We start from the raw sequence: 25649 nt of genomic DNA, 5'->3' as shown, positions 1-25649 counted from the left end.
ACAATCCCATAAATCAAGTTAGCCCAATCTTAAAAATGGGTAAAAGATCTGAATAGACATTTCTTCCAAGAAGATGCGCAAACACCAGTAAGCTCACGAAAAGATCGTCAACATTCTTAGCCCTCAGGGGAACGCAAGTCACAACCACAGCGAGCTAGCACCCCCTAGCTGTCTGTGGTCCAAAGCACAGGTGATCCCAAGAGCTCTCGTGCAAGGACAGAACTGGACTCGCGTCGTGCCGGGGGGATGTCAAGTGCGTGGCCGCTGAAAATAACAGTGCAGCCGTCCATCCATCAGACAGGTAAACACACAATCCAGCAATTCCACTCCTTGGCACCTACCCCAGAAAAAAATATGCCCGCAAAAAGCCAGCACACAGGAGTGTCTGGGTGGCTCAGTCGGTGAAGCGTCTGCTTTCGGCTCAGGTCATGATCCCAGGGTCCTGGGATCGAGCCCCGCATCAGGCTCCCTGCTCAGCGGGGAGCCTGCTTCTCCCTCTCCCTCTCCCTCTGTGCTTACTCGCTCACTCTCTCTCTCAAGTAAATAAATAAATAAAATCTTAAAAAAAAAAAGGAATCGCTAATATAATAAATTCGGCTCTGAAGAAGAGATAAAGCTGCCCCCTAAACACACCGTTGTTTTATACAAGGCAGGTCGAAACCTTCAGCTTTCTGCCTCTGAAGAGTACCCTGTCTCTCTGGTCACACTCCCCAGGCCCTTTCTATTGGACCTTTACACGGGGGCTTTCGAGGGAAGGATGTTGGCATTATTCCTGCAGCAGAAATGCAAAGCAATACCACATACTTACAGTAGCCAGGAGCACGCTCTGGAGGCTTCTGGTCCTGCAGCTCCAACTCAGCCCCCGATTGCTTCTTGGAACCTTGCAAAAGCATCAGGAACACCTTTTTGAACATTAAAAAGAGAGCTTCTTATTATTCATACTCATTTCCACAGCGCGCCTCTTTTCTTGGCTTCGGTTACCCGACGAGATCGTGACGACAACATACACCACGCACATACACAGCGTATGTCATTAGCTTTTCATTGCACTGGCCTGGCCCTCAGGCCACCCCATTCGAGGCAAGCTGGTCGTCAGGCTGCTCACAGGATACAGAGTAGGAACAGCTGACCATAGACTCCAGGGCACTTACGGGCAGGGGCCGATCCAACCCAAAGGCAGGCAGACAGAGCAAAGCAGGTGCCAAGAATGTGTGTCCAGTGCAAATCGAGTTTGGGGCTGGCTGCACCAGCGTCTTAGAAAGTGGGTGACACAGCTTATTCGGCATAGGTGGGATGCCATGCATAAGAACCCCCACCGGACGTGTCTTTTCCAGGGGCGTGCCACATCGCCCAGAGCAGTTTGTTTAAGTAACGGCTTGAGGTCCCTATTTAGTTGGTGCTGGAAACACAAGTCCAGCTTCAGTGTGTTCAGATCCAAGGACTGCACCCCAAATCAGTGAGAGCAGTGAGAAGCCATCTGAGCCCGGACAGCTATCCAAGCCCTGGAGCCGCCCCTGGATGTTCGGCGGGGTCCTTGGAGGCGTGAGAGGGCGTCCCTAGCACAACCTCGACAGGTGCATGTGAGAGGCAGGTGGTTCGCGCATGAAAACCGTGCAGCGGCCACCACCGTGGGAAAGGCTGGGGCGCTGGGCTTGAGCGCGAGGCTCCCTGCCTCCACACGCACAGGCTCGGGGACCCAGCGCCCAGAGGGTCGGCTGCACAGTCTCTGGAGCAGGAGTGGTGACCACAAGCGGCTGAAGTTCCGCAGATGACTGCTTGTGGTGCTTAGCAGGGACCCTGCGCTGTGGTCTCTGTAAACAGCACCCCCTCTGATTGCTCTGATTGCTTATTTGAGGAAATAAGTACAAAGGTATTGACTGTCTCCGGGTGTCAAGACGAGCCTCCAGCCTGCCGGGAAGACGGGGAGAGAGCAGCGGAGAGGAGAAGCAAGCGAGCAAGGCTGCAGGAGCGGAGAGACACATACTTTCTCTGCGTGCAGTTCGTGAGTTTGGGACAGAATCTGGCTGAGAGAGATCCCGAGTCCTGCCCGGGCCAAGGGCCAGGAGGTTTCATCAGACCTGGTGTGCTTACTTGTAGTCGTCAGATTACAACCCCTCGCTGATTACCAGTAAGACCCCCAGGAAAAGAGGCAAACCTCAGGACGACTACGAGTATCACCACCACCAATAATAATACAATAATTAATTAATAATTAATAACAGCACAGTGCCAGGGCGTCCCCTTGGGAAAATGATTTTGCCTCTCTGACTTAGTTTCCCCTTATGATAAATGGTAATAATAAGATACACAACAGAACTGTGGCAAGCAGGGAGCACATTTATACAGAGTGGAAAGAACAATGCCTGCCCAAGGGACGCTCCCAGCGCCTGGTCCTGAGAGGAGCCACGCGGGAGAACTACAGAGGGGCCGAGCCGTGACGCATTACTTCAGTTAATTCTCAGCGCAAGCCAGGGACTCCCACTCATGAGGAGGGCACTGAAGCCTAGCGTGAGAAGCATTCAGAGAGTGCGATTATTTTTTAAGATTTTATTTATTTATTTGACAGAGAGAGAGCACAAGCAGGGGGAGCTGCAGGCAGAGGGAGAGGGAGAAGCAGGCTTCCCCACTGAGCAGGGAGCCCGATGAGGGGCTCGAACCCAGAACCCTGGGATCATGACCGGAGCCGAGGGCAGACGCTTAACCATCTGAGCCACCCAGTCAGAGTGGCTCAGTTGGTGGAGCATCCAACTTGATTTCGGCTCAGGTCATGATCTCAGGACCATGGGATCGAGCCCCAGGCTGGGCTGCATCAGCGTGAAGTCTGCTTAAGATTCTCTCTGTCTCTCTCCCTCTGCCCCTCCCATGGCTCGCTCTTGCTCCCTCACTAATAAATAAATAAATCTTCAAAAGACAGACCACAAACTGTAGGCAGCCACGTGGGAAGGTGTCTGAGCACAAACTAAGCCTCTCAGATCCAGCTACACTTCCCACAGTTTAGGAAGAACGTGGCCTCCGTGCATTTTCGGAAGGCAGATGTGGGATGCACACCTCTCACAGTGTTTTCTCTACCCTTGTAACAAGGAGAGGCCACAGGCCACTGCACACAAACCACACAGACCCACGCCAGCCTCTTCTATATGAAAGTACCGGAAAGTCGTTTTCAGTCTTATCTAATGTTCTAAATTCACTGGAATTATCTCAGGTTTCCCAAGCCAACAGAAATCAAATGAGGATGGGTCACACTGCTCTTAGGAACTTTTAGGGAAATTCATCACATGAAATGAATAAGAACAAAACAGATGATGACGTTGCACTCAACAGCAAAAATATAAACAATCCAATTTAAAAATGGGCAGGGACACCTGGGTGGCTCAGTCACTTAAGTGTCTGACTATTGATTTCAGCTCAGGTCATGATCTCAGAGTCGTGGGATCGAACCCCGCATCTAACTCCATGCTCAGCGGGGACTCTGCTTCTGCTTCTCCCTCTGCCCCTCCCCCCACTGTCACGTGCTCTCTCCCTCTCTCTTTCTCTCTCAAATAAATAAATAAATAAATCTTTTTAAAAAACGAGCAGGGGATCTGAATAGACATCTCTCTGGAGAAGACATCCAGATGGCCAACAGACACATGAAAAGATGCTCAACATCACTCATCATCAGGGAAATGCAAACCAAAACCACAATGAAGTACCACCTCACCCCTGTCAGAATGGCTATCATCCAAATGACAAGAAATAACAGGTGTCGGCGAGGATGTGGGGAAGGGGGAACCCTCATGCACTGTTGGTGGGAATGCCAACCAGTGCAGGCACTCGGGAAAACAGCATGGAGGGTCCTCAAAAAATTAAAAATAGATCTACCGTATGACCCAGCAATTCCACGTCTGGGTATGTATTCGAAGGAAATGAAAACACATATATATATTAAAGAGACATCTGCTGCCCAAGTTCACTGGAGCATTTTGAACAGTAGCCAAGACATGGAAACAGCCCAAGTGCCAATTGTCTATCCATAGATGAACAGATAGAGAAGAGGTGGTATACACACACACACACACACACACACACACACACACACACACACACACACTGGAATATTATGCAACCATAAAAAAGGAAGGAAATCCTGCCATTTGCAACAACGTGGATAAACCTTGGGGAGCACTGTGTTAAGTGAGACAAGCCAGACAGAGAAAGAAAAATACCCTATGATCTCACCTATACATGGAACATGAAAGAAGAAAGAAAGAAAGAAGAAAGAAAGAAAGAAAGAAAGAAAGAAAGAGAGAGAGAGAGAGAGAGAGAGAGAGAAAGAAAGAAAGAAAGAAAGAAAGAAAGAAAGAAAGAAAGAAAGAAAGAAAGAAAGAAAGAAAGAAAAAGAAAGAAAGAAAGAAAGAAAGAAAGAAAGAAAGAAAGAAAGAAAGAAAGAAAGAAAGAAAGAAAGAAAGAAAAAGAAGGAAAGAAAGAAAGAGAAAGAAAGAAATTGAACAGATCCATCGTTGCTGGGGGAAAGCAGGGGGCCGACATGGGTACAGGGGGTCAAAAGATACAAACTTCCACTTATAAGATAAGTAAGTCCCAGGGAGGTGATGCACAGCGTGTTGACTCTGGTTAGCAACCCTGGGCTCTAGAGCTGAACGATGCCGAGACAGTAGATTATAGAAGTTCTTTCCATAAGAGAAATGACTACGTGAGGTGATGCATGTCAGCTGAACCTTCCAACAGCCATCATGACAACACATGCACACATCAAATCATTACGTGGTACACCCTAACCGAATACCATATTGTATGTCAATAAAACGGGGGAAAAAAAGAAAGGAAATCGCAAGGACACTGACCGGTGTGGAAATGATTTATAATTTAACAAAAAGAAGGACAAATTGGAGAGCACAAGCCTGTGGCATTTCCGCTCTTTGTTCTCAAGGAGCGGTACGTTCAAAAGTTCAGGATTCTTCCTCTGGGGGATGACGCTGTCGTAATTTAGAAGCGCTGTGGGGTGTGAGCATTGACGGCGGCCCAGGGTCAGCTCCACACTGATTATGCCATCAATCCCTCAGACCGCGGGGCGATGTCCACCCCATCGGCATGCCGTCTCAGCCCCCGGACTCGACCTGCACTTCAAGTGTCAGTTTGATGGACTGTGTCCTGGAGACGGGCAGCGTTTTTTAAGAAGATAAAACCACGTGGAGAGCTTCGGGGCTAAGGACCGTGAGGGTCACTGGCCAGTCCTCTCCGGATGCAGGAGTCCGGGCAGACCTGTCCCTTGACAGGCCTCACGGTGCATGCAGCAGGAGTTTGTCTGTTCCTAGGAGCTTGTATCCATTCCCGATGGCTGTTGTAACAAACGACCACAAACATGCCGGCTTCAAGCAGCACCGTGTATCAAATGATGACTCTGGAAGTCGGAAGTCTACAGTGGGCCTCCTGGACTGGTTCCTTCTCTGCGCCCCGACGGGGGATGCACTCCTTACCTTTTGCGGGGTCTGGTGGCCATCTACAGGCTCTAGGGCAAGTGCTCATGGCCCCACACCACACCTCGAGTTCAAAGCTCATCACCCCAATCCCTGCCTCCGAGAAGACATCACCTTCTGCCCATCTGACCGTCCTATGTCCTTGTGACAGGCACGCTTCTGACTACACCACCCCACCCAACATAACCTTCCCGTCACAGGATCTGTGCCGCTCATGGCCACCGGTCTGGGGATCGGGACACAGACAGGCTGGGGGCCATTATTCGGTCCGGGACTGGACCACACGCCACCAGTACAGCTCTGAAACAGGGACCAATGGCCCCTGGAGGGGACCAGGTCCCGAAAGGGGACGTTTGAGCGGTGGTGCTCTAGAGGCTCAGGAGATTAACCAAAGGTGAGACACTGAGAAATGGAAGTCGAGTGTGGCCTGGTCAGAGAGGGAGGGACACATACAAAGAGGGGTTGCTAGATGAACCCAGTGTGACTGGCTTGGCCTTGGAGGTGCCGGGTGGAGGTCAACTCCTGGCTTTCAACGTGTGGCGAGAAAGAGCATTGAACAGAGACTCTCCGGCTGTAGCCAGGATGGGAGCAGGGAGCAGCGGTGCCCACAGTCAGGCGTGCTCCTGACGGCCAGGCCCCCTCGCAGGCATGGGAATGTACCCCATGTGCCCGGAGCACCTTGTTATGTCAGAGAGTAAGAAGACACTCAGACACAATGGGGACATGTTAAAGATGCAAAAGCCAGCTTGGAGGGGCTCCCCTGGCTAAATCTGGTAGGATTCCAGCATCCAAGCAAGTTGTGGCTCCCTACATACAGTAAGAAGCCACGACTCCTCACTGATACAAACAAATAAATGGGGTGAAGAGAACGTGTTCCGTTTCTGTGTAATGGCAACGAAGAAACGCAGAAGGAGTCACAGAATGGGAAGACCCAACAACTGGCAAATGTCAGGTTCGTATTGAACTCAGGCCAGGAAGAGGGGAGGGCACACAAACCAGCGCAATGAGGAATGGGAACTGAAAGAATCTCAAAGCGTGTCCTTGAAAAATAATTAAAAATGAAGAGAAAAGGAAAATTAGCTTCAGAGTGGAAATGCCTGGCAGATGCCGTCGACCTGGATGAGCCATGTTCTCGCCGCTGCATGGAACAGACCCGCCTCTCACACTGCTCTCACTGTGCAAAAGGGCTGTTCTGGAATCTGCAGAAACACTGAGGTCACCAACGTCCCGGAAATAGGCATTCTTGAAGAGTGATGGAGAGTAAGGAGACACGCCATGCGCCTCACCCGTGACCCCGGACTGGATGCTTCTGCTCTTCAGGACATGAGAGGCACAATCAGAACTTGAAGGCGAAGACTGTACAAGAATCCTTGGTTCTTGGAAATCGCCGTCCCCCTCTGTAGGATGCACGCATCTGAGCTCATGCACCCAAGGGACTGACATCTAGAACCTTCTTGATGGAGGCACAAAGGGAACCCACCAAACAGAACATACCAGACTGGATGGGAGGAAACGGCCCATCTCACACAGGAGGGCTCTCCTTTCTAGATTACTAAAAACGTCACAATTATTAAAAATGTACCTCAATGTTTATAATTGGGGAGGCTCTGTGGGGGGTGGGCAGGAGATATATGGGAAATCTTTGTACCTTCTGCTCCATATTGCTGTGAACCTAAAACTGCTCTAAAAAGTAGTCTATTAAAATATATATATACCACTAAAACTCTAAAAGTCACTCCATTTACATGACATCAAAAGATTTTGCCTTGGTTTCAGAGCTGGCTGCAAATGTACTTCCGGTGCACAGCCAGGCGGTGGGGGGGTGGGGAGGGGGGGCCGGAGAGCTGGCTGCAAATGTACTTCTGGTGCACAGCCAGGGGCCAGGTGGAGGGGGGGCTCCAGCTCTCTCTGCTCCCCCAACCATACCAAGGAAACATTGCTCTGTGCACTGGGACACACATCGTGACTCTATGATCAGGTTTTTACGTCTCAGTCTCACTGGCTTGGGAGCCCCTTTGGGGACCCTGAATCACAAGGAAATTTACTGTGGTTTAAAATGAAACCTGCAAAAATAAATAAATTAAATAAATAAAAATAAAATGAAACCTGTACTCTAGCAGCAGAGGCGGGGGTGTCCCCGGCAGGCCCTGTGCACCTGCTGCAGAGTCGTCGGGGAACGCACAGGGGAACAAAGGGGGAGCCCGTGCGACGTGCCCACAGCCATGCTCACTGCAGATCGATAACAGACACAGAACAAGAAAGTCAATACTTGCCCTGTGTAAAAAGACAAAATTGGCTGAGATAGATATTTTATGGACTCCATCAATCAAAAGAAAGTTTTTAAATGGCTTAATCTTCTTCCAATTTAAGATACCTTTCTCAAAGAAGTCCAAATATACTATAATATTATACTTCGTTAAATCTGTGTTTCAGATCTTTGTTTACGGTTGCCCTTAAGACGGGTAACTTCTTTTTGAGCATCTGCGCGTGCACAAGAGGAAAGAAAGCTACGTGAGCTCCAACCAATCAATATCTGTTTAGCACCTATTATGCACAAAACATGTACTAAATGTAGCAGGTGGGAAGGACTGCAAGAAATCGGAGAAACACATATGAAATCTCCCAAGTGAGTGAGCAGCTGACTCTTTGCTTCTTCTTGGACTTGTTTTGGGGTGATTAGCACCGAGGAAGAGATGCGGATGTCTGGGGGAAAGAGAACAAGGAAGTTGCCGAAAAGCAAGCTGAAGGAAGGAATTACTCCCTGAAGAAGGCAGTGAGAACAGAATCCCTCTGTATCCTGTTGGTGCTCATGGTCCCACAACCCCGTGCCTTTGCTAAGATTTACTGGGTGGATCTGACTATGCGATTTCATCAATAAAGAATAAAGAATTTTTTTTAAAAGGGGGGCAAAGAGGAGGATGATCGAGAAATTTCCAAAAGATGCATCAATGGGTATAAGTAAGAATATTTTGGAGAAGGAAGGCAAATACAAATCAGAAATAGGGATATTTAAGGAATTAGCATCAAAAGAACTTTCAGGGGGCGCCTGACCAGTTCAATAGGTAGATTGTAACTCCTGATCTCGAGGTTGTGAGTTCGAACCCCACACTGGGTGTGGAGAATACTTAAAAATAAAATCTTTAAAAAAAAGAATTTTCAGGGGTGCCTGGGTGGCTCAGTTGGTTAAGCGGCTGCCTTCCATTCAGGTCATGATCCCAGGGTCCTGGGATCCAGTCCCACATCAGGCTCCCTGCTTGGCCGGGAGTCTGCTTCTCCCTCTGCCCCTCCCCGCCAGTCATGCACTCACCCCCTCTTTCTCTCACTCTCTGGCAAAAATAAATAAATAAAATCTTAACAACAACAAAAAAAAAGAATTTTCAGAAGTTATGGCACAATAAAACATTGCCATAACATTAAAAATATAGAAGGACTAAAATACAGAAATGCTTAATTTCTGAATATACCAATGTATGTGTATTCTGGATTAAAACAGCAGTGTTTGAGTGATACTGAGAAGTCCTCCCATTTGCGTGATTTCTTGCTGTTTGTAATCTGTTCTCAGAATTATTGTGTTATCGGACCCTAACAGACACTGTGTGAGAAAGTTAGGGAAGAAATTTCTGTGTCATCCATGAGAAGAGTGGCGTTCCAGCCCGAGTGACTCGTCCAGCTTTGCCCTGACCATAGTGGCCAAATTCAACCCACCCACACCCGGGCCATTCCCCCCGCAACCCCGGCGGCCCCCACTGCACTCAGCACCTGCAGGAGGACCTCGATGCTGGAAGCTGTTTACAACAGAAATCACGTAGCCGTTAGAGCAACGGTTATGGGGAAATCGACACAGCTTAAGATCAATATCATTAGTTGGGTACTCCTGTTAAACAGTGGCATATGCAGACACATCTTGAATCAGACTTAAGATCCTGAGCATGGCAGTGCTGCATACTGCTCTAACGGGACCCTCTCTCCAGGGAGGAGGGGGGCCCCCAGGGCAGAGGGGGCCTGCACAGGCTGTCACTTAGTCGGGGTGAGGGAAGGAGGGGCCCCACTCAAAGCCGGCTCCCAGCCCCAGAGCTGTCCACAGGCGCAGAGGCCCCAGGGGAGTCCCCCATTCAGGAAGGTGGCAGGAGCCCAGGACTCAGGAACACCACCCAGCGCCACCCAGCCCCGGGGACCCTTCCAGGGGCAGCTCCTGGACATTTCATGGGCACCCCGTCAAAGTGAAGCACCTCAGGCTGCACCAGGAGCCCCTTCCATCAGCCTCACCTTGTGGCTCTTGGTGGCTACCGGGGACACACTCGGCCAATGGCCTGGAGTCCGGATTCCAGCCCAGGGGCTCTGCGTCTGGGCGCTGGGACCCCTGGATTCAGCCAGAATCTCTGAGGGCCACCCCATGGGGCGGTCATCACCACCCCAGGTGTAGCAACTTCAAAGACCTCAGTTTCTGCTTCCACTAAACCCCGTCAGCAGTTAAGAATTCCTAGTGTTGAAGGCATAGATGGCTTCCAGTGTCCTGCATCAGCCAGGCTGGCCACCGTCGACGGTGACACAGGCCGCCCCACTGGCCCCTCAGGCTCAGCAAGGGCAGCTTTCTGTGGCCCCTCTAAGTCAATGTTCCATTGATTTGTCTAGCTTTTACTAAAATAATGCCTATAAAAGAGACGAGTGGCTTAAGAAAGATTCTGACAGATAAAAGGAGTGATGCAAGCATACAGAAGTGAGTAGAAGGCAGGGCTGACACTGTTCCCGGCCCAGAAGCTTCTTTGATTTAATCCAAGGCTGTGGCTGGAAATCCAACCAGACCTGATTATTTGACAGAAAGGAAGGAGGTGGTGTGGGGGGGGAGGGGGAGGGGGAGGGAGGGAGGGAGGGGAGGAGGGGAGGGAGGGATGAGGGGAGGGATGGATGAGAGGGAGAGAGGGAGGGGAGAGGGGAGGGGTGAGGGGAGGGAGGGAAGGATGAGAGGAAGAAGGAGGGGGGAGGGGAGGAAGGGAGGAAGGAGAGGAAGGGGAGGGGGAGGGTAAAAGGGAAGAGGGGTGAGAGGGGGAGGAGGGGAGAGGGGGAGGAGGGGAGAGAGGGAGAGGCAAGGTGAGGGAGGGATGAGAGGAAGAGGGAAGGGTGAGGGAGGGGGCAGAGGGAGGGCTGAAGGGAGGGAGGAAGGAGGGAGGGAAAGAAATATTAAGAAGAATATGTAGGTATCTCATATACATCATAGTTATTAATAAGCCCCTCCATAAGCGTATGTTTTTCCCTGAATTATTGATCGCCTAATGGTTAACAAAGCATTTAAACACTAAGCATCCACACGGAACACAAAGACCCCTCGCCATTTTTTACTATGATGCTTAAATTCATACACTAGTTAAGCCAAGCCCTCCACAAAATTTCACTCTACCTAATGACAACTATCGCAGGGACTCCTCGACTTTCCTACTTTATTAGCCACAGATAAGATGCCACATCCATGAAGTGGACATTCGTTCTTCCTGCCATGGGTGTGTACTTGTGAGTGAGCAACTGTACAAACGCTGAAGGTGTATGCTCGTTATTTTATCGATAATTGTGTTTGGTCCAAAAGGTGCTCCCTATTCCCTCAGACAGCTCTACCCTCTTCTTGGGGTAGCGAACCACATGGGCCATGAACACACTCAGTCTATGCGAACAACGTGCAGAACCGGGAATGATTACAGACACAGACAGACGCCGCCATGCAGCAAGTCTGGGCTTCCGCAGCAACGCCCTCACTTCACAATGCAAAGGAAATTATTTTCGATAAATCTTCTGATGCCTTTCTTTCCTATTTTAGTAAGAAAATAAAAGCAATTAGAAAAGACCAAAAAAAGTATTTCCTTTTTCCTTTTCAAGTGACCCAAACTGGCAACATAACTCTCAAAGGTGGCGTGCCTCTGTCTGCAGGGAAACGGTGACTCCCAAGTCCCCAACCATTTCGGTTGCTGGCTTGCTGGCCTGGTAGCCTGCTTGTCAGCCAGGGTTCAGAAGATGGTGACGATGGGCTGTGGCACAGCCCCATCTGAGCCAGTGATTACTGAGCTGCCGGAGCTTTGCACGCATGTCCGCGGGGAACGCCAGACATGCCCTGCCTCACGCCATCGAGGGACAGGGGCTTGGGAAACTCCCCGGTCTCCTGCTCTTCCAGGGGGGCCCTGGTGTCTGCCCAAAATCCCTGCAGAAGATGCAACTTAGCTTCACTGTCACTCCAAAGCCATGACAACAATTTCACGCTGTGTTTCCGAGGGCAGGAAGAATCTTTACCATATTTGATGGGCTTGTTGCAAGCATTATTGTGTATTATGTATTATAGTCAATTCTTGGAATAACCAAGTAAACCGCTCTAACCATTCCATTTCAAAGATCAAAGCCCCAAGGCTCTCGCGAGTTGAGTGATTTATCCAAGGTCCTGGGCATTGGAAGGGAGACGGATTTGGATTAGAACCGGCTGGGGCAGAGCGCATGCCTTTTCCACTACGATGTTCTCTTCCTGGAAGCTGGACGTATATCTCTGGAAGCGTCCTGCTCACCGTTTCATTCAGAAAGTATTTATTAAGCAACTGCTGGTGCGGGGCATTGTGCTGGGAGCCGCTGGGGTGCAGGTGAGCAAAACAGACTCACAGATAGCACCACCCGCAAAGTCATGGGTGCGTTTGGGGACCCTGCCTCATCGTCAGCAACCTCCATCCCAGGGCAGCACTGTTGCTGATGAGCTGTGTGATTTGGGATAAAGAGACCAGCCTCTCTGAGCCTCACCCTTAATATAGGAAAAATAACTAGGGACAGTGTTTGGGTTTAAACAGTTTAAAAATGGTAAATCTTGTTACGTTTTACCACCTTTCATGACCATTTTATCCCAAACAAAAGCTGCCATGGGCACTGTCTACTTGGAACGATGCTGATTCACACACACGCGGCTGTTTGTTCTCTCACGAGGCTAACCCAGTGATGTGACTCCAGCCCCCGGAATCCGTTCCAAATACAGCCCAAAGTTGAGACTCTGACGTTCTAAAAGTCATGTATTTTAATTCTCATGTTATATAACATTTCTAATATTGTTTCATACTCTCTGCCAACTACTAATCACAAAGCTTACCTGCCCCTGCAACTATTCCGGACCAAAAAGAGACAGGGGTCCAAGAGCCCTCGCAGATTTTTAAATTTTAGTTTGCATCGCTGGATTTTTATGTTTTGTTTTGAGAGACAGAAAGAGTTCGGGTGAGGGGGACAGAGAGAGAGAGAGAGAGAGAGTCATAAGCAGGCTCCACACTCAGCACAGAGTCCGATGTGGGGCTCAATCCCACAACCCTGAGATCATGACCTGAGCCGAAATCAAGAGTCAGACGCTTAACCGACTGAGCCACCCAGGTGCCCCAGCGTCACCAGATTTTTATTCTAAATCTACAGCACTTTCTATAATAATAACAACGTAAACTTAGAGCTCAACTCAGGCTCGGCTGACCTCGAGGCCCCCAAACAAGGTTTGCCTTTGGTTCGGTTATACCCGTGGCCACCTCCTCCCAGAGGAAATGCCTGACCCTGCCTCCCACTGGCCAGACACTGCCGAGAAACCACACCAAGAGGTGGGTGTCACCCGGCTTAGTCCCAAGGGACAGGAAAGCAGAACTGGGGGGCAGTGTGGGGCTCCTGGAGAGCCAGCAGAGTTCGTGAGCTTGACCTGCACACCTCCGGCCAACGTGGGGCCACGGGCACCTGGGCAGACGCAGGTTCACGGAGGAAGGCAAGGGCGCCTCCAGGTGAGGAGACACAGTCAGCCAACCCCCGACTAACAAGTGTTTGGACACCTAATGACTCCTAAAGACTGAATCAAAGTTCTCAAATCCAAAAATGTGCATTTCCCTTAAAGAGTGCTAGGGAGGCAACAGGGTGTGCAACACTCCATATCCGAGCAACACGGTGCTCGGCACCGATCAGAACCTGGAAATAGTAAAAATGGCCCGTGTTCTCCGTCACGCGCCCTCCCCACTCCCTCGCCCACACCCAGGCACTGAGCAATAAATGAAAGCGTGCTTGAGCCCCCGTCCGTACCTCCTCCAGCGTGGTGTCTGAAATCCCGAAGCCCGTCACGTGCAGACTATGAAGGTTCTGTTCCAGGGCCTGGAAGAGCCCTTTGAAGCACGCCCTGTCCGCATCCTGGGGAACACCATAGACCAGCTCCCCGCCACTGCTGTCTTTGAGGAAAGCTTGCGGGATGTAGGCCTGTATCAGAGACGTGGCTCGGGCAATGTCCTTCGGGTCATCGGCCTCCAGAACCGAAGGCTGTCCCAGAAAGGAAGTGAGGAACCTTAGTCCCAAAACACCAAATTTCCGGTAACCGATTTCACATTCGAAATTCCAGTTCAAAGCAGCGAAAGGGAGAAGTACCATTTAAGCCACGGGCATTTCAAGGACACAGTGACCATTTCCGATGGAGCTGAGCCTCCCATGCCCATCTTGGTCTCGGTTCCAGGCACGTCAGGCAGGCCTGGGGAGGGCTGCACTCACACTCATCCCCTGCTCCTGGGGAGAATCCCTTCTGGATTACAGGACAAGGGGCTGGGTCTTCTTAAAGGCGAGACAAGGATTTCCCCCCAACCCCACGCACAGAAGAAAGGAGCCACCTCAGGACAGTGAGATCCTCACCCCAAGTCAGAGAGGAAGCTCGACTCACGGCCCACAGCCCCTGGACCCCAACACCAGAGCCCCCTCTGCCCACCTCCGGCTGACGGGACCCCTGACGTGTACTTTTACCCCGCACGTCCCTTGCTTCATCCGCCTAAAGCTTTAGCCTCCTAGATGGACCCTGCTGCCAGAGAAATACTTCTGGAGCATCTGGGCCATGGGGCTACCTGGCCAGACATGGGACGTGCTGTTACCTGTCAGGGGCTTCTGACCCCCGTCTGGTTCCACTCAGTCAAACTGTACCATGGTCACAGGGGCTCACTGCCTTGCTCAGCCCTGGGGGTTTATTCTGCATCCAGGCCCCTGCACCCGGAGGCTTCGACTCAGTTACCGACTCCCTTTCCAGCCCACCCATCACACCGTAAGCCCCTTGTCCGGGGCCACCAGTAACTGGGCCTGCAGCTCAGCCTCCCCCGTCCCTAACCACCGGGAGCCCCACGGCCGGGCCCCAGCCTCACCGGCTCCTGAGCACACTGCACAGACACCATGATCACCATATTCTGTTCCCTTCTTGCTCGGGTTCACCCTTTCCTGCACCTGCCCCGAGCCCCCAAGGGCCTTGTGCCAAAACCGGGCTTCATTTTGGATTCCAGCAGCGTCAAGGACCAGACTGGACGCAGAAGTGGTATTTGCTGGTTTGCTCCAGCTTCCTACCTGTCTGGTGAGCGTCAGGCTGAGCCCCTGGCCGTAGGCCTCAGTCAGGCAGAAGGGGGGCCCACAGCAGCGAAGCCGGCCCTGCTGCAAGAAGGCCACGCGGTCACTGAGCGCTTCCGCCTCGTCCAGGTGGTGGGTTGTGAAGATGACCGTCCGACCTGCGTCCCGACAGGGTGGTGTCAGAGTCGGCACCGCAATCGGGACGCGGCGGGGGCGGGGGGAGACGATTTTAAAGACCATGGCTAATTTTTACATCGGAAAAAAATTGAGTCGTGCGAAAATGACTTAGCCACCTTTTAGAGGGGATGCCTCTTCCTCTGCAGGCACCCTTGGGGTTTTGATGCTGTTTCCACAAATCCTCCGTCCCCTGGTGAGTCACAGGGGCCACTGACATGCACAGAGGGTGACACAGAGGGGCAGAAACACCGAGTGCCCATGTGTGGCCACCCCAGCTGTAAGACCCAGAGGCACACCCCTGCAAGGCCGTGGAGGAGAAATTTAAAAAAAACAAAAAAGGCTGGGAGGGCATCTCTGTCTCTCCTCTGATACTCGAGCCCCTTCCCGGGTCTTCAGAGAATAATCTCAGGGTCACTTAAGAAGCCTATATTTATCCCACGGAAGCGACCACTGCATTTGATTAAGGGGCGGCGAGTGGCCACGGTCTGCACTGATTTCCCCCAGGGTCAGGGATGATGTGACCATCACACGTGATAGGAGAGGAGAAGCCATCCTGACCACAGACAGCAGGCTTGGGAGATGGGCAGGGGGCCGCCCGCGAGCAGGTGGGCACGAGACCCAGGGGCCGCCCCAGGAACAGACCTCCCGGAGCCCAGGGGCCACCTTCTGCAGAAATAATTGTTGTTTTTTGTTGTTGTTCTTTGTTTTTAAATTTCTATTCATTTATTTGACAGAGAGAAAGCGAGAGAGCACAAGCAGGGGGAGGGACAGAGGCAGAGGGAGAAGCAGGCTCCCCGCAGAGCAGGGAGCCCGATGCGGGGCTTGATCCCAGGACCCTGAGATCATGACCTGAGCTGAAGGCACACGCTTAACCCACTGAGCCACCCAGGCGCCCCTCTTGTATATTTTAATAACAGTAACAATACACTGTCATTGACTGGACACCGACCTACCAGACTCTGAGCCCTACACTTTTGTATACAGTACATCTCCTTCTCCCGAAATCCTACAAGCCGGAACATGGACACCCAAGGAATATGATCATTTCTCCAGGGTCATGCAGGCATGGACAGCAGGAGCGTGAGTAGAATTCGGGAGTTATGCACTAATTTTTTCCGGCGTCTTTTCCTTCCTTACTTCTTCCAAGGGAGCCCAGGGCCAATCAAGTGCTCAGCGCCCAGCTCAGCACGTCGCAGGAGGGAGGGAACACACAGATCAAATCCCAGGTAGACTGAGCCCCACGAGCACCGGTGTGCCCACAGGGACCCCTCCTTCCACTCGGGGGTCCCCATTCTGCTACTTCTCTCCCTTATGGGCACATAGGCAAGAGAAGGGAGGGCTCTGTGATCTCACGGCAATGGGCATGGGTCAGGATCTCTGGCACTGTGGTCAGCATCCTGTGATCTTGGGGTAATGACCTTCAGAGCTTAGACAGGGCCCCGAGAGGGTCAGGTCAGAGCACGGAGCACCCCAGCTCCCTGGGCCTCAGTTGGCCACCGGCCCTGAGCCTCTGCCCTGGCTTCCCTGGCAGACCCTCTCTCCCCCTCAGTGCCGAAGCCCAGGGCCCGTGAATGTGCAGGACACCAACTCTGGGCACCTGCCTGGGCCCCAGCACTCTGCTTGGCCTCAGGGACCGTGGCGAGGCTGCAGGAGGTCACAGGAACCCGTGCCACGGACACAACCTCGCTTTGCTGGTGTAACTACCCCGCCTCCCCAGCCAACACCCAGAAAGGAACAGAAGGTCACATCGGCTCGCTCCATTTTCCCGCCCTACCCGCTCGTAGAAGGTTAAGGGAGAAAAGCAAAGCAGCGTTTCTGGAGAGTTGGTGGTGACCCTGCCTCTTACACTCCTGCACCCCAGCAGCACCAAACTAGGTGTCCCTACAGCCGCTTCCTTCCAAATTCAGGTGTTTCTACGTGAAATACAGGTGCCAATGCTTCTTAGCTGTCAGGATCAGAGAAAGAGCCACAGGTGGGGGTCAGTAATTGCCCACCCAAAGCCGAAGCTGGAGACACGGGACAACACGGCTGAAACAGGGAAGGCCTAGCCCAGCGCCCCCGGCCGCCCGTGGCTCAGTGAGCTTCCTCTGGAGCCGAGAGCCATCCCCACGCCCATCTCTCCGTGCCCTGCTTCCCTCACCGAAGGAGAGGAGGCTCGTTCCACGTGCCAGCTAGGACACCTGTTCTAACAACCTGGGATATTCCGGGACGGCACCCAATTTGGGTGAACACGACTTCAACTGAAATCACGTCTACCATGCATTGGTCCCAGTCCGTATGGGAGATCAGACACAAAGTAAGCCTATCCTAGCAGAGCAGAGATGTTATAGACGTTAGAAAACAACACGGAGTCTGCTTGAGATTCTCTCTCCCTCTTCTCCTCCCCCTGCTTGAGCTCACGCTCTCTCTCGCTCTCTCTCTTTCTCCAAAATAAATAAATAAAAATCCTTAAAAAAATTAAAAAATAACAGATAGATCTCTATACACTCTTGTGACAATTCCTTCTTCTGTAAAAGGTAACGTGTCCTTATGGGGCTATAACCTGGCTCCTTCCACTGTATCACTCGGAGACACAGCAGAAGGACGCCCCCGCTCCTACCTTCGCGGTACTTGAGGAGAATGTCCCAGATGCCGCGGCGTGAGCAAGGGTCCACCCCGCTGGTGGGCTCGTCCAGAACCACAGTCCTCGCTGGGCCGATGAAGGCAATACCAACGGACAGCTTCCTCTTCATGCCTCCGGACAGGACGCGGGTCTGTTTGTGCTGATGCTGTGTTAACTCCACATCCTCGAGAGTTCTGGAAGAAGAACAAAGCCCTCGCTCTTCCCCCTGAAACGCCTTAAAGCTCTGCTGCGGATTTCAGTCCATCAGGAAGGACCGGTAACAGCCAAGAACTTGGGGAGCCACAGATACGTGGAGGAGGCCCAGAAGCCACTCACGCCCGAGAGTCCTGACACGGCAGCCTTGGCCTTCTTGAGGTTCAGGTGGAATCTTGCCAACAGGCCCTGTGTGAGGCCTGGGCAGCAGGATCCACCGAAGACTGTTTTCTCAGTGGATCCTGGAAGAGTATTTTCTCAAGGGCCCGACATTTCTTCAGGACACTGGGAGCATGTGGGATGGCTGGGGGGCCAGCGGGGTCCGAGGAAGCAAGGCAGAGACCCAGCTCCACCGCACACCCAGGGATGGTCCGCACAAGCCCCGTGGGTCCCGCCCACATGCGCTATGTTGGTATCCACCCGCCTTCCTGACAGGGAAGCTCCTGGGAAACGCCACCAGCAAAGTACAAATTGTCAGCTGCCATTCTTGTGAAAGTCGGCCCCCCGCTCCCTCCCAGGGAGCTTTCTGTGCGAGAGCTCCAGGTCTCAGACCCCCCGTGCAAGGAAAGCCCCCCCACCCAGGCCTCACCTCCTTCCGTGGGTCTTCTCTTTTCTCACAAATAAGCATCCCACTCTCCGCGTGGCGCCCTGTTGATTCCGCAGATACCCATCCCTGCCTTCCCCTTCCGACATCGTGCTCATTGTTTAAGACCCCCGTCGCGGCGCCTTCCCCAAGCCTTGCCCCGAGCGCTCAGACCCAAGTGGATTCCCTCCCGTCTGAGCTGCGGGCATGCTTCTACCTCCCAGATCGCCAACAACCAGTCAGACAGGAGGCTGGACGGGGAGACGAATCATAAGGGTTCCACACAGTTGAGCGTCAAGAACCGTCTGGTCCCAGAAAGTTCCAGAATCCTAGGTGAAGACTTGGGCGAAATCCCAAGGACTTCCTTGCCGGATCCCTAAGTAAACATGTCCTGTCTGTTTCATCATTCATATACTTTCCATCCTGGCCCAGAATGAGCTCACACAACTTCCCAGGGCCTGACCCACCTTGTGTTTGCGGCAAGTGTGACTCAGTGTTTTCCACTGGGTAAATTGTCAACCGAAATTTATGCTGGTCACTTAGGCCCCTGCTTTTCAGGTGCTCCCATTTTTGACCGCACCCCAGTTGGGAGGAGGGGACAAGTGGTTTGTTTTCAGTAGACAACTGTCTAGACCCTCCGTTCCTACACAGACGTGGCCACCCACCCCACCCACCGGGGTGATTCCACTATAGCAGAGGCTCAGCTGACTCTTCAAGCCAACTCACCCACACTAACCAGAGATCAATTGGCTGAGAAAACAAAGAGAAAAATCAAGCCAGTAAGATGTCAGGTGTTCTCAAGCATGCACAGCCTAAGAACATTTTTACGTTAAGCCCCAAACCCCTCCAATTCTGTTTACCGAGGCCTGAACCCGATCACACCCACTCACGGCCAGGGGCACCCCGGACCTTGTCATGTCCAGTGACCACCCTCCAGAGGTCGATGCTAGCTGATCCAGACCCCCGGCATCACTCAACCCTGCCACACTCAGCTGCCCACTGTCCCCCGCTCACGCCAGGCCCGCCTGCCCTCCCTTCCTCTGTGAGCATGACACCCCCGACACCTGCCTCCCCATCACGCTCCTAAAATTGCTCTGATTTCAGGCTGCTCACCAATGATCTCCGTGTCCTAAATCCACAAGTTGTTCCTCAGTCTTCATCGTACTTGACCCTGAACAGCATCTCATGAGTTTGACCGTCCCTCCTCCTTCATGGACCTGACTTCTCCTTCCCCACTGGTCTCTCCTCGCCCCCTGGCTGGTCGCGCTCACCCCTCCATTGTCTTCATGTCGAAGTGCCCAGAGCTCAACCCTCTGTCCTCCCTTGTCTACCTGCACGCAGGACCTCAATGACCTACCACCATCAAACGCCTGGAGTCCCCCGGCGCACCCCAGAACTCCAAAACCAATGTAACCACCTAACAACATCTCCCCGACCGAAGGCTTGATAAAATTCCTCTTCGGACTTCTCTTATCTCCTCTAGGCCAAATTAAGGGCAAAACAGTAATGACCTGCCAACCTGACAGACACTCCCTCTAAAGAGTCTACCAGGGATCCCACCTCCCCTGGAACACATGTTAACAAACCCACGAAATCGAGCGCTGCTCCTGGACCCAATTCAGAGCGTGGGGGCTCTAAATCCCTCGCTTTCAGTTTTCGCTCCCTCTAATTGAGAAGCGCTGTCCTAAAACATGATCTCACTCTGATTGCTTTTGTGCAAATTCGCTTCGTTGCTAGGTAACACGCAGCAAACTGGTAACTATTAAAGTCGCCCACATCCAACATCCAAAAAAAAAAAAAAAAATGAAGCCCAGATAGTGTTGTTAGGAGCCTGATTTAAGCTCAATCACAGAGGTTGCTGGGACCCAGAGTAGATGTATTTTTTAAATTAAAATAGGTGGTAACCTGGGACGATTTTTTAAACATCCAGCTTGTAAGGACCTGATGTGCCATTCCTCAAGAAGTGTCCGCTCCAGTTCAAAACAGACTCGCATCAAAGTAAATGCTTTCCCCTCACATCGGCATCCCCACTGAAATGAGCATGGTTATTACCACGACCAGGCATGCCTGAGGACACGGTGAGAGGCGAACCAGCCCCCCTGCAGAAGACAATGTCCCGCATGCCCACGTAACATGCCAACCACATGAACTTGGACAGAGGAGAAAAGAAAGAAACCACTGTGAGACTAAAAGCACGGGGCACCATCTGTGGTTTTATGGGCTCATGTCCCTTGAGGTTTGTCTCACCAGTTCAGACTCCGCTCACCCCCAGAGCTGTAACATGACTGTCAGAATATGAGCGTGTCCCCAGAGAGATGGGATCTGTCCAAACCACCTGCCGCACGGCTGGTCTCCCTCCAGGTGCGGGGAGGCAGAGCTGTTGGGGTGGGGATGAGCTTCTGGAGAAGCAATAGGTCATTCTCCAACATGTTCAAGGCAACCACAGCGTGGATGTTCCCTGCTGCTTGGCTTTCAGATCCGGAGCCCGGAGCCATTCCTGCCTCCACCCTATTCTGCGTGTACAGTCTTGTTGTGTTTTATTTCTTATTACCAACAAGACAAGGTCTGCCATACTGTCTCAAGTTGGCTGTCTGGGATTCCGTGTGTGCAACTAGACCCATCTTAGCCTGAAGATGGGGGACTTGTTCAGGCAAGATCCCTTCAGGACTGATGGTCCAGATGCGGGCTCCGTGGTGAGCTGGGGCTCCTCCAGGCCAGACCCTCCCATATGCTCTTGGGGTGCTGGCTTGCCCATGCACCCACCTACCTGGTGCCCCCCCACCTGCCCCACCCCGCGTACCCACCTATCTGTGCACCTGCTTGCCTGATCACTTTGTGCCCACCCACCTGCCTGGTGCCCCCCCACCTGCCCCACCCCGCGCACCCACCTATCTGTGCACCTGCTTGCCTGATCACTTTGTGCCCACCCACCTGCCTGGTGCCCACCCACCTGACCATGACTCTTTGAGTGCGTATTTAAACCACTGTCACCTGCACGCACCGCCCTCACATCCCCTCACACCCTTGGAATCCCCGAACAGGTGTCTAGTGCAACACTAGAAATGTGCTGAGAACCCCCTCCCCAATGCCACCCCGCCAACAAGTGTCATCTTCCCCAGGCCTGCATCCCAGATTCTGCCCTGCAGCAACCAGCCCAAGGGAGGGGAGGCAGAGCCGCCGGCATCCAAGCCCCTGGTCAAATCCCGGCCTCCCCGTACGAGCTGGGGCCCCGTGGCTCTGCACCTCAGCTCCTTGCCCATCTCCGGAAGAGACAGCGGACCGAGCTGCCCCCATGCAGTGCAGCAGTGCCCAGGACAGATGGTGTTGAACAATCAAGTCCCAGCTCACCGCGTGGGCAGACGCAGTGCCACAGCAGGCCCCCGGGTCAGACCCGTCCGGCCCCTCAAGCTCACGCCTCTGAGACACACTCACGACTTGCCTCGCCGTCCTTCCCAAACTGGCTCTCTCCTTTTCGAGAAACGGTGCCACATTGCACGGGGCTGAGCAGAGATCGGAACGGCCACGATTTCCCCCTTTTCTCTTGCCCCACCACCCCGCTCGTGGCCTCACCACCGTGACCTCTCCTGGCCTCCTCTGCACTCAGAGCAGGGGCCCCAACGCCCCCGCCAGACCTCCTCCGGCTGCCTTGTGGCACAGCCTCTGACCACACCACGGGCTGGCCTGTCGTCCTGCCATCCTTCAGCGATGTTCAGGCCCCACCCCTGCTGGTTTAGGGAGCCCCGTGGTGGGATTGCACATCCCCCCTCCCCAGCCTTCCCTTCCAGCACGTTCTTCCAGCCGCCCTCGGCCGTGTCGTTTGTTGTGCGTGAACTGTGTCCCCCCAAATCCACATGTTCAAGTCTAAAGCCCCAAGGCCCCAGAGTGTGGCTGCATTCGGAGATGGGGTCTTTAAAGTGGTAATTCAGGTTAACTGAGGTCATTAGGTTGGATCCTCACCCAATAGGACTTGTGTCCTTCTAAGAAGAGGGACCTTGGACATTTTCACATAGAAGGAAGACCATGTGAGGACACCGAGAGAGAAGGTGCCATGTCCACGTTAGGGAGAGGAACCAGCCCTGCCGCCCCCTTGATCTGGGATTTCAGCCTGCGGCCAGGGTGGAGTGAGCACAGGTGTCTTTAGGACGCACAGGAGATCCTCGGAGGATGCTGTCTGAGCAGTGACGTAGGTGGCACGGGCAGGGACACACGAGAGCAGCCCGGACAGAGGCAGCAGCAAGTGCAAAGGTCCTGAGGCCAAGACACGCTGTTTGATGTGTTCCGGGAGCAAGGCCAGTGTGACTGGAACAGTGGGATGAGGGAGAGAGCGAGGAGGGGAAGCAGGAGAACTTTCAAGCCATACAGAAGGTGGTCTTGCCCTGAATTCATCTAAAGCGCCAGAGTTTGTGGGTGAAAGGGGGTGCAAATAATGAATCTGGGACAAGGGTAACCCTGGACAGTCACGGGCACACAAGGACACGCAGTCCCGCTGTTACTGGCCGCCAGAGACTTGAGGTTTCCTCTGAAACACGGAGTCCCACGGTGGGCAGAGAAGTGACAGGACCTGAATGCGCCAACAGGGGACCACGGGCAGAAGAGTTGGGGCGGGTGGACAAGAAGGTTGCAGGAACGGAGGCTGGAGGCAGCCACCCCGAGCACCCAGGGGAGAGCCGGGGGCAGGCGGGCGGAAGAGCCGCCTCGCAGAAGGGCGCAGCACGGACGTGAGGCGCGGACAAGCCAGGCGGTGGGCAGGAAGGCGGCTGGACCCCCGCATCTCTGCAGCGGGAGGGCCAAGCCGGGGGCAGGCAGCAGCTGTGCGCGAGACGGGATGGTGGGGCAAGTCACTCCACCTGCCGGACTCACTTTCCAGAAATACCACCAAAGCTCATAAAATACGGGGCAATTTCAAGACAACGTATTCCGCTTCTGCTCTCTGGGGCCGGGCCAGAAGAATCAAGGCGAAATTCCACCGGGGTGGAAATGCCTAGTTTTTATAGTTCACACCCAAAACCCTGCCTGCATTCACCCTCACCGCACACAGACCGTGCTACTTATTGTAAAGAGTAAAGCTTGCAGAAATATTCTAAGTTGACAATAAGCACCCAGAGTCACCCCCCCGCCCCGCAAGAGAACACAGCCCAGAGCACGGGCTGGACACTCTTCACACCCAACGGCCATCATGCTGTGGACCGTTAGCATATGGGATCCCCGAACAGGTGCCAGAGCTGCCTGTCAACATGGCCTGTTCCTCCCGACTTCGAAGAGTCTGCAAATCTGGGACGTCCTCCCTACCCTCCCACCCCCCAGCTTGGCCGCCACTCGGGTTCTCACGGGCCCTGCTCACAGTAGTCTCTCTCCACAGTCTCCCCCAGGGCTGTGCACTCTGCTCTGGGGTCACAGGATAAGCCTTCCAGAGCCTCAGCTGATCACCCTCCCCTGCCCACACGCACCTGCTTGCATGAAGAAGTTCGACCCCCTCCTCAGGACCAGCTAGGCTCCTTGCAAGCCAGTTCTCAGCCCACCCGCCATTCCGTCCTATCCGGGCGCCCACACGGACCCGTGCCCCAGACACAAGCCTGGTCCGCGCGCAGCCCAGACCTCACGTTCCCGCCTGTGCTCACCTGCCCCCACTCCGAGGACAGGCCAAGTCCCGTTCAGAGTCTTCCCTGAGACCCTTCTTTGGAAATCCCAGCACTGGTGGCTGTATCAACTCCACAGATGAGAACTATTTGCTGGTTTGAGGGGCGCCTGGGTGGCTCAGTCGGTTGGGCATCTGACTCTTGGTTTCAGCTCAGGTTGTGATCTCAGGGTTGTGGGATCGAGCTCCGTATAGGGCTCCGCACTCAGCATGAAGCCTGCTTGGGATTCTCTCTCCTTCTGCCCCTATTCCCGCCCCACCCTGCTCATGCCCTCTCTCTCTCTCAAATAATAATAATAATAATAATAATAACAATTTGCTAGGGGTTTTCTTCTCATAAATAAAGACACCAAAGATATTTTTAAAGCATCTCTTCCTACACCCGTCACTACCTCACGGGGCAGAGGGCAGAAGGACGAAGACACGGCTGGTGCTAACCTACTGACTTGCTGACACAGCTCCCTCCAGGTCCACTGTGGAGCCTTTATGGAGGCAAAGAGGAGCAGGTGCTCCCGGACGGTGAGGTTGTCGAATAGGACATCCTGCTGCGGACACACGCCCAGCTCCCTTCTGATGGAGGACAAGTCTGTCTGCAGGTTCTTGCCGTTGATGATGATGGTTCCAGAAGTGGGAGCGTAGAGTCCCGTCAGCATGGATCTGCCCAAGAAAACAAATCAGGAGAGAACAGAGACAACCACGGCTCCTACCATCCCGCTTTCGACACAATCATTCACAAGTTGGAAGGAGCTTCGCGGGCTGTTGGCTGCCTTCATCTTGGAAATGCGGGCTTATGACGATGTTTACACTCCCCTAAATATGCTGATCAGAGACCATTCCAGTTGCGTGGGAGTTTAAGATTATAAATCCAACGTCGTTTTACAGATAAGGAAACCAGCTCAAGAAATGGCATATTTGGGGCACCAGGGTGGCTCAGTTGGTTAAGCGTCTGCCTTCGGTTCAGGTCATGGTCTCAGGGTCCCGGGATCGAGCCCCTTGTCGGGCTCCCTGCTCAGCGGGGAGTCTGCGTCTCCCTCTGCCCCTCACCCCACTCATGCTCTCTCTCATGCTTTCTCTCTCTCAAATAAATAAATAAAATCTTTTAAAAAAAAAGTTCAAAGCAAATAGTTCTTTTCATTGTTTAAGCATACTTTAGTCCTACCGAAAAAGAAGAGAGAGAAATGGACATATTCGCAAGGACAAGTTCGACAATGTCCATGCATTGTGAGCCCTCAACTTTTAAGCTCGTGATTCCTCTGGGATCTCGCGACTGGATTCTTTAATCAAACCTGGAGCCAGTGGACCCCAAACCAAAAATCAAGCCTTCGCAGAAAAACACAACCACACAAAAAGCAGAACATGAAAAAAAAAATTACTCAGGTGATTAAAACATTTGCAGACATTGTTCCAAATTTCATCTTCCCAGAGATAGGCGAGCAAAATTAAACGTAGTGGTAGGACAGTGAGAAGTGTCATGGGACTCTCAAAGACGGAAGTAAAACCATGGAGCACTATTTGTCAGGAATAAAAGAATTAGGGATAAGACCCCATCCCCTGTGCCATTGGCGGAGGCTGCAGACCACCCCGCCCCCATGTAACTGTCCACCCAGAGCACAGAGTGGC

The 25649-nt window shown here is 52.8% G+C and overlaps 1 protein-coding gene across 1 annotated transcript in view; it reads right to left on the bottom strand.

The window, feature by feature from the left end:
• The window catches only part of ABCA13 (ATP binding cassette subfamily A member 13), a 315259-nt gene that overhangs the window by 173741 nt on the left and 115869 nt on the right, over positions 1–25649 (bottom strand). The window contains exons 27-31 of the mRNA XM_088018679.1: positions 24468–24686; positions 17596–17792; positions 14820–14977; positions 13533–13763; positions 809–902 (exon numbers count right to left, since the gene is read on the bottom strand). Of these exons, the coding sequence (XP_087874805.1) occupies positions 809–902; positions 13533–13763; positions 14820–14977; positions 17596–17792; positions 24468–24686 (899 nt within the window). The remainder of the gene's footprint in view (positions 1–808; positions 903–13532; positions 13764–14819; positions 14978–17595; positions 17793–24467; positions 24687–25649) is intronic.

This window comes from Eumetopias jubatus, unplaced genomic scaffold (genome assembly GCF_037043125.1).
Source record: "Eumetopias jubatus isolate StellerSeaLion01/CBP00866 unplaced genomic scaffold, mEumJub1_p1.0 scaffold_14, whole genome shotgun sequence".
NCBI lineage: Eukaryota > Metazoa > Chordata > Mammalia > Carnivora > Otariidae > Eumetopias > Eumetopias jubatus.
The sequence above is the reverse complement of the archived record's forward strand: the minus strand, read 5'-3'. Positions and strand labels throughout refer to the sequence as shown.